The sequence below is a fragment of the Danio rerio genome, chromosome 19 (assembly GCF_049306965.1).
Source record: "Danio rerio strain Tuebingen ecotype United States chromosome 19, GRCz12tu, whole genome shotgun sequence".
Taxonomy (NCBI): domain Eukaryota; kingdom Metazoa; phylum Chordata; class Actinopteri; order Cypriniformes; family Danionidae; genus Danio; species Danio rerio.
In genome coordinates this window covers 50,288,039-50,297,500 of record NC_133194.1, presented here as the reverse complement: position 1 = coordinate 50,297,500, position 9,462 = coordinate 50,288,039, and the positions used below count along the sequence as shown (strand labels likewise).

Sequence of the window (9,462 nt, the reverse complement as noted above, 5' to 3'; positions counted from 1 at the left end):
GAATCATGTGCAAAAAGCAAGCCCCGCCCTCTAATCAATATTCCATTTCAGCTGGAAGTACATCACAATACTTAAATAAAAGTCTCAACAACTTCTGATTCATCTGGAGTCTAATAATGTGTGTGTGTGTGTGTGTGTGTGTGTGTGTGTGTGTGTGTGTGTGTGTGTGTGTGTGTGTGTGTGTGTGTGTGTGTGTGTGTGTGTGTGTGTGTGTGTGTGTGTTGTTGTGAACAGGAATATGATTCTGCAGAGAGAGGAGAGTGTGAGCGAGCAGCAGGTGAGCGCAGAGCTGCAGGTGAAACTGGATCAAGCTCAGAAGACGCTGGCTTTCTACTACGCCACACTGCTGCTGGATGAAGATCTGGCTCTACAGCCAAACACTGCTCGCCACGGGTCAGAAAACACACACACGTGTGCTTATAAAGGGTCATGACATGTGCAATCAGTCTGTTGAGGTCTTCAAGAACTAGTGCACATGGATTGGCATTCTGCTGGTGAATATTTAATCTGAGCCAGATAATCCACTGGAAAACTAAAAGTTTGTTTTGCTTATCTTAAATCAAAATCTGAGCATCTGCTTCTGTGTTTGGGGTAATGTTTCTTCTGTGATGATGCTTCATCCACCATATTCTTAAGGGGTGTCGCATACCAGATGCACTGCTTGGCGACGAACCGTGTCACGCCACGCAACTCCATGCATTTTAGAATTCTTAACATAGGTTTCTATCAGGGTACACACACCAGCGCCACAAGTCGTGATTGTCCACGTCACCCAGCTTCGACTCAGGACACTGTTCACATTTCTGCCGCACCGCAGAGCGCCATCTGAATACTTTCATTTTAATTAAAGAGCCCATATTATGGGTTTTTGAAAATTCCCCTCCATGTAGTGTGTAACACAGCTCTAAGTGAAGTGAAGTATCCAGCTCAGGCTTAAATCTGTTAGTGTACAGTGTTTAAAACTGTTGATTCATCTATAAAAGAGTCGACTCATAGTGCTTCAAATGAGTCGCCTTGATACGAGTCATTAGGTGTTTCGCCATGACGTACGAACGAAACCAAGTTATTCACGTGCACACGCAAACCCGGGAGATTTCAAACCTGAGGCCCCGCCCTCTGACGCAGAAACCCAGACACACACACACACCCACAAACACACACACACACACAAACATGCCGGTCGATTGAAGTCACTGCAGATGGATATATTGAGTCTCTACCCAATGAAACATCAGCATTATTGCCAAGCAGTTGGAAACTACTGGAAACTTCTGGAAGCTACATGCTACAAAGAATACTTCATCAGCGTTTGTTAAAGGAAGGATCAGTAAAGAGTAACTTACTGATGGACGTCAGGATGGATTTTTCTTCCTCCATTTCTCAAATGTAAGTATGTGCGATTAAAGTTGCCTCGTTTACTCGAGCTTGCAAATGTATTTAGTTGTGATTTGTTACTTGTAACCGCGTGTACTGTATCAGGTTAACTGGCTATATTCTCTTATCGCGTGCAAAGTCACGTTAAAAACGCAACGCGTGCTGCTTTGTTAACGGAGCTCCGTGGACGAGGAGTAGTGTGTGTGTCTGTGTGTGCGTGTGCGCGCGCTGTCGTCCGGAGGTGTGTGTGTTTGTGTGTGTGTGTGTGTGTGTGTGTGTGTGTGTGTGTGTGTGTGTGTGTGTGTGTGTGTGCGCGCGCGCGTTGTCGTCCGGAGCAGGGTTAAGTGCGTGTGTGTGTGTGTGTGTGCAATATGTGTGTGTGTGTGTCTGTGAAAACAGTAGAGTGAGACAAGCTATGTGATCTCCTCGACAGTTTTTGGAGTTTTAGCTCAATAAAATAGTCGTCTGAATTTTCAAGTCCATCGTCTGTATTTACATTGACCCACTGGCAGTTAAAATCCACGCCTACTCTATCGAGCGTGTATGAACTGTGATTACTTTTAAATTGCTGATTAGCTGTTTGGCTTTTCACTCTGACTGAAGGCAGTCGACCAATCGCAACAGGCTGTCATCGGTCCAATCAGCACAGATTAGCTTCGCGCTAAGGAGGGGTTTGGGAACAAATGAATCACTGGACGATTCATACAGGAGTCGCTGGGATAATTAGGTAAAAATAAATGCAGATTATAAGACCATGAAAGTGTTTTTTGACCTTGCATGCATATTAGACTGTTGTTGGAGACTCTTACAACCAAGATATGACCCTATTTCATGTATAATATGGGCTCTTTAAGATCCAAATGTGCACATCTGGGGCCTCATGTATCAACGCTGCATACGCACAAATACTTTGCGTGTGCCTGATTTTACCCTCACGTTTGAATATACTAACGATGAAATGAATGTGAGAATGTGCGTTGGTCCATGCCAACTTCATGCCTGGCATATGTGCATTTCCTATGTGTGTTTGTTTTATTTCCATTGGCGACTCCTAGAGGCTGTTGTGTTAAACTGCACACTATAAAGCATCTTTGAGCCATGCAATGGCAGCTGTATGAGACGGGATCATCTGCATGTCTAGCAGGTATATTAAGGTTTCCATACCAAGCAGTTGACCAGCCAATCAAAATGTGGCCAAGCTTTAAAGGACACGCCCCTTAAAACCAGGCTTTTTCACAAGGAGTGTCAGGATGAGTGTTGAAAATACAAACAACTTCATTAATGTTAAAAGTGAACCTCAAGGAAGATATTCAAATGAAATAAAAGCCATGTCATGACCACTTAAACCCACAGTTTGATGGATGAGGATATGATCATAATAATAAGCCTGATTTGTGTTGACAGGATCAAGGTGTCGTCCCCTTACTGTGACATACAGTTATATGAGGTTTGTACAAAACATTTAACTAATGCTGTGTCATTCTCATTCATGCATTTAGATTCTGTAGTTGTATGCTGTGCTTGAATATCAGATCTGTGTGTGTGTGTGTGTGTGTGTGTGTGTTTGTGCTGTCAGTGTCTCTTCAGTTTCTGTGGTTATGCAGTGTGGGTGACTTTAGAGAGGCGGGACCTAAAAGCCATCCAGCTGGAGATTGGACGATTGTTCCGCTCAAACACGTTTAACCCCGCCCTCAGGATTCTAGACCAATCAGAAGACAGATCACAGGAGGAAGGTCAGTCTGAGCTTGAGGAACAAACTCAAGGCAGCAACAGGTGAGACGGCGACAGCAGTAGATAAACACACTTCAACTGTTTTATTTTGGTATTTTGTAATGTTAGTATTTTAATAAAGGGTTTGTAATAAATAATGAAATATTATTTTATATAAAACTTGGTTTATATTATTTCTAATTTTTTATTTGATTAATAGTCATGGTGGCACGGTGACTTAGTGGTTACCATCGGCTGGATCTGACTCAGTTGGTGTTTCAGTGTGGAGTTTGCATGTTCTCCCCGTGTTGGCGTGGGTTTCCTCCGGGTGCTCCGTTTTCCCCCACAGTCCAAACACATGCGCTATAGGGGAACTGATTAACTAAATTTGCCATAGTGTGTGAGTGTGTGTGTGTGAATGAGTGTGTATGGGTGTTTCCTAGTACTGAGTTGCGGCTAGAAGAGCATCCACTGTGTAAAACACATGCTGGCTAAGTTGGCAGTTCATTCCGCTGTGGTGATGCCTGATGAATAAAGGGCAAATGAATGAATGAATGAATAATAATTATTTTTTACAATCTTTAATACCTGAAAATACCAAAGTATTTATAATTTAATTAAGTTATTCATTTATTTTATTTTTGACTTAATTAACCTTTATTAATCTGGGGTTGCAACAGCGGAATGAACAGCCAACTATTCCAGCATATGTTTTACACAGCGGATGCCCTTTCAGCTGCAACCCAGTACTGGGAAAATGTATATTTTAATTTATAAGTATTCTCTAAGTGATTACATATAATTAAAATTAATTAATTAATTTAGTTTTCTTTTTAAATTTATATATATATATATATATATATATATATATATATATATATATATATATATATATATATATATATATATAATTTTAAAAAATATTCGAACTATATATATTTTAAATTGTTTTAGATTTGTGTTTATTAAAACTTTATATTGTATATATTTTAAACGTTTAACATTTTATTTTATCCAAAAATATATTTAAAATGATATTGTTTTAATCAATACATTATTAAATAATATTAGATTTACATTCATTATATAAATGTATATACTTTCATTTTAATTTCAATTATTATTCTTCGAAGCTCAATTACATTATTATATAATTCAAAATGATAATTTAAAGTATTAAATACAGTGAGGCCTTGACAAAATATTGTTTAATTAAAGAATAATTTTTTTATATTATTTTAATGGTTATTTATTATTAGAACGTTTTTATTTTTTTATTTAAAAGGGTAAATGAAATTAGCTACATACCTACATGTCACCTGTAGAGCCTATAATTTTAATTCTATATATATATATATATATATATATATATATATATATATATATATTATAATTATATAATTAATTACACGTATTTATGTATTCTTTAAGTCATTCACAGCAAAGAACATCAGATCGCAGATTTTCCAGGATGTATTCGTATTAACTTCGCTCATAAAATGCACTGTTATGGAGCACAAACTAATGGAGATGTTTAGATGATCTGTCATCCCGCATTGTGAGGTCTTGCCTGTAACCTGACCTGAAGCTGAAGTGCAGATTTATGGTTTTAGTGGCCGATCTGCTCACTCTCTGTCTGCTGACCTTTGACCTTTGACCCAGGCGCCCGGCCCTGAAGCTCGTCCTGCGCCAGCGTTCGCCTCTGATGGCCAGTTATCTGCCCATGCCGCCAGAAGATTCACAACAGCTGTTTAAGAGGTTCAGATGTCTGAAGAAGCCCTCGACTGAACATGTGAATCAACTCATACAGCAGATCAACAATCTCAGGTTCAGTGATTCATATTTGATTCAGAACGAGTCTGCAGTTAATGACTCAATGTTTTAAATGATTTTGTTCAGAGTGAGTCTACAGTTAATGACTCAATGTTTCAAATGATCCATTCAAAGCAAGTCTAAAGTTAATGACCCACTGATTCAAATGATTTGTTCAGAGTGAGTCGGCAGATAATGACTCACTGATTCAAATGATCCATTCAGAGCAAGTCTTAAAGAGTCGCCTATTTATATGATTTGTTCGCAGTGAATCCAAGTTAATGACTCACTCAAAGGATGCATTCAGAATAAGTCTACAGTAAATGACTCACTGATTCAAATGATTTGTTCATAGCATGTCTTCAGTTATAATTCACTGATTCAAATGATCCATTCATAGTGAGAGGGCAGTTAATGATTAATTGATTCAGATAATTTGTTCATAGCGTGTCTTCAGTTATGATTCACTGATTCAAATTATCCATTCATGGTGAGAGGGCAGTTAACGATTCATTGATTCAAATGACTTGTTCATAGCGTGTCTTCTGTTATGATTCACTGATTCGACTGATCCGTTTATAGTGAAAGGGCAGTTAATGATTCACTTATTCAAATGATTTGTTCATAACGTGTCTTCAGTTATGATTCACTGATTCAACTTATCCGTTCATAGTGAGAGGGCAGTTAACGATTCACTGATTCAGAAGATTCATTCAGTGTTTCTTCAGTTATGGTTCACTGATTCAAATGATCAATTCAGAGGAAGTCTGGAGTTAACCATTTACTGATTCAAGTGATTGTTCAGAGTAAGAGGGCAGTTAACGATTCACTAAATCAAATGATTTGTTTAAAGCAAGCCTACAGTAAGCAACTCACTGATTAAAATGATCCATTCAGAACAAGTCTGCAGGTATCATTGATATCTCATTGGTTTAAATGATTTGTTCAGAACGAGTCTGTAGTTAAGGACTCACTGGTTTAAATTATTTCCTCAGAGTGAATCTAGAGTTAATGACTCACTGATTCAAATGATTTGTTCAGAGTGAGTCTGCAGTTAATGACTCACTTGTGAATATGATTTGTTCAGAGTGAATCTAGAGTTAATGACTCACTCAAAGTATGCATTTACAACAAGTCTGCCAGTAAGGACTCACTGATATAAATAGATGGCAATTAATGATTCACTGATTCAAACAATCCGTTCAGAGTGAGATGGCAATTAATGATTCACTGATTCAAACAATGCGTTCAGAGTAAGGTGGCAATTAATGATTCATTGATTCAAACAATCCGTTCAGAGTGAGATGGCAATTAATGATTCACTGATTCAAACAATCCGTTCAGAGTGAGATGGCAATTAATGATTCACTGATTCAAACAATCCGTTCAGAGTGAGATGGCAATTAATGATTCACTGATTCAAACAATCCGTTCAGAGTGAGATGGCAATTAATGATTCACTGATTCAAACAATCCGTTCAGAGTGAGGTGGCAATTAATGATTCACTGATTTAAATTACTTGTTTAGAGCAAGTCAATAGTTAACAACTCACTGATTCAAATAATCTGTTTAAAGTGAGTCTGTAGTTAACAACTCACTAATAAAATTGATTCATTCATGATCATGACTGAAGCACGATTCAGCAACACTAGTGTTTTTCATGTGTTTGTTGTTCAATTTTACTCAGATGCTCTATTTGTGAATCATTTGTTTAGTTTGGGGATTCTCGGAAAGCCGCTGAATCAGTTCAGTTCGCGGACGCTGAAGCCTCACAGTGAAGAGGAGCTGGAGGATGATGAAGATGCAGACGTGATGAAGGTGGAGTCTCGTCTTCACATCAGGAGCTCCAACCAGCAGCACTGCAGCCGAGTGGAGATTTTCTCCAGAGCCACAACTGAAGCCCCGGACTCTGACACACTATAACACACACTACAACACACACTGCAACACACACTACAACACACACTATAACACACACTACAACACACACTGCAACACACACTACAACACACGATAACAAACACTATAACACACACTATAACACACACTACAACACACACTACAACACACACTACAACACACGATAACAAACACTGCAACACACACTACAACACACACTATAACACACAATAACAAACACTATAACACACACTATAACACACACTACAACACACGATAACACACACTATAACACACACTATAACACACACTAAAACACACACTAAAACACACACTATAACACACACAATAACACACACTATAACACACACTACAACACACACTACAACACACACTATAACACACACTACAACACACACTATAACACAATATAACACACACTAAAACACACACTATAACACACACTAAAACACACACTATAACACACTATAACACACACTACAACACACACTATAACACACTATAACACACACTACAACACAGACTAAAACACATTATAACACACACTAAAACGCAATACAACACACACTTTCTGACTGAGTTACTGTTAAGTTTAAAGATTAAAATAAGTGAATAAATGAGGAAATGCTGCACTGATAAGAGTAAAAAAATAACATTTATTTACATTTTATATATCCTGCTATGTGTGTGTGTGTGTGTGTGTGTGTGTCTGTGTGTGTCTGATCTGAGAGAGAGAGAGAGAGAGAGTGAGTGTGTGTGTGTGTGTGTGTGTGTGTGTGTGTGTGTGTGTGTGTGTGTGTGTGTGTGATCTGAGAGAGAGAGAGAGAGAGGGTGTGTGTGTGTGTGTGTGTGTGTGTGTGTGTGTGTGTGTGTGTGTGTGTGTGTGTGTGTGTCTGATCTGAGAGAGAGAGAGAGAGAGAGTGTGTGTGTGTGTGTGTGTGTGTGTGTGTGTGTGTGTGTGTGTGTGTGTGTGTGCGCGCATGTGTTTGTGAGCAGGGTTAATTGGTCACCTTTGGCAAGTGTTCAGAATCAGGGGGAGTCCAATTATCCCACTGCGGTTTACTGCTTCATAATGCCTTTCAAACACACTGAAACACACACAAAAAACACTCCAACAGGTTTCCAACAGACTGAGGCCAGTGAATGAAGATCTGGACCACTCAGGAGGAATCAAAAACTGGATTATTTACAGTTATAGTCCATGATTCAGTTCAGCAGCGATTCACATTTGTCCATCAGGGGGAGACATTGCCTTCAGAAAGACTTTAAGACACTGATCTCGCTTTATTTAAACTCGATATCAGCAATATGAAACTGTTGAATGCTGGAAACTCTCACTTCAGAAGCTTTTCGTTTAAGAATTTGACATACAATATGAGACATTTATGTCAAATGCATATTCTCGGTTCAGTGAGTCATTCAGATGAATCACTCAGTTCGTTGAAACCGGTTTGTGGAACTGGTTCAGCTTGTTCAATGATTCGATTCAAAAGAACGATTCTTTTACATTTCAGACTGATTTAATTTCAGGAGAAGCACATTTATGTATAATGATAATTCAGAATGCTTTCTGTATGCGTAATGAAAGTTATTTATCTCCATAATTATGAATAAATACACAAAATAAACATCAAGATGAATATGCTTTTAATTGATCTTTAATACCATTTAATCTTTAAAAAATGCTTACTGTTTTTACAAATAAAGCTGTATTTTTAAAAAAGAATATTTTATTCATAATTATAGCACATTTCATACACACAAGTAATTTTAAATGCAAATCTGTCAAATAAGAAATGTTAAATAAGATAGAAGTAATAAAAAAACATGTAAAAATGTAATCGAGTTTATTGTTCAGATTCTGCTTTTCTTACATTTACATATATGTTAATCACAATATATATTTTAAATTGATTTGTAAAATATTTATAATTAACATTATAAAAATAGGAATAATATATAAATAACATTTTGTAGTTAATATGTAGTTATAAAATTCACTAGTTTAAAATTCTCAAGTTTATTGCTCAAATTTAGTTTTATTCTATTATTTTATTGAAAAACTTTTATATTTATTGTTAAAATAAAAATTAACAAATAATATTTTTATATTTTCTTTTAAAATTAATTATATTTGATATATAATTAGGCCTATTAATGCAAATAAAACGGAAGTAATGAGGTAAAATAATGAATGTAATGAAGTAAAAGAAAGAAATTAAGTAAACAATATTCTGCTTTCATAAAAATGTAATACAACTCATTAATCAAATTGAATAAAAAAGAAATTCATGCTTAATTCTGTTCGTACTTCATATTCAATTCATTACACACACACACACACACACACACACACACACACACACACACACACACACACACACACACACACACACACACACACACACACAAATTAATTTCAATTATTAGATATAAAAAATATTTTATTTTATATATGCATGTTTACTTTAGTAATATGTTAATCATAAACATTATTATGTTTTCATAATAATCATAAAGAGCCTTAAAATTAAAATAGAAAACAAAAATCAAAGTTTGAATCTTTCACTGTGTGTCCGTGTGGTCGCGCTGTACGTCAGTGTGCGTCTCTCTCTCTCTCGCTCTCTCTCTCTCTCTTTCTCTCT

General features: G+C 36.8%; 1 protein-coding gene across 2 annotated transcripts in view; it reads left to right on the top strand.

Annotated features, from left to right (window-relative positions):
- ppp1r36 (protein phosphatase 1 regulatory subunit 36) overlaps nucleotides 1-8,633 on the top strand; it is a 14,769-nt gene extending 6,136 nt beyond the window's left edge. Inside the window, exons 7-11 of one of the 2 annotated variants that reach the window (XM_009294464.4) lie at nucleotides 235-393; nucleotides 2,779-2,821; nucleotides 2,951-3,147; nucleotides 4,747-4,911; nucleotides 6,613-8,633. In XM_009294464.4, coding sequence (XP_009292739.2) covers nucleotides 235-393; nucleotides 2,779-2,821; nucleotides 2,951-3,147; nucleotides 4,747-4,911; nucleotides 6,613-6,820 — 772 coding nt within the window. In that variant the 3' untranslated portion in view covers nucleotides 6,821-8,633. The remainder of the gene's footprint in view (nucleotides 1-234; nucleotides 394-2,778; nucleotides 2,822-2,950; nucleotides 3,148-4,746; nucleotides 4,912-6,612) is intronic. The other variant, XM_073931943.1, reaches the window with a different exon arrangement.
- The last annotated feature ends 829 nt before the right edge of the window (nucleotides 8,634-9,462 follow it).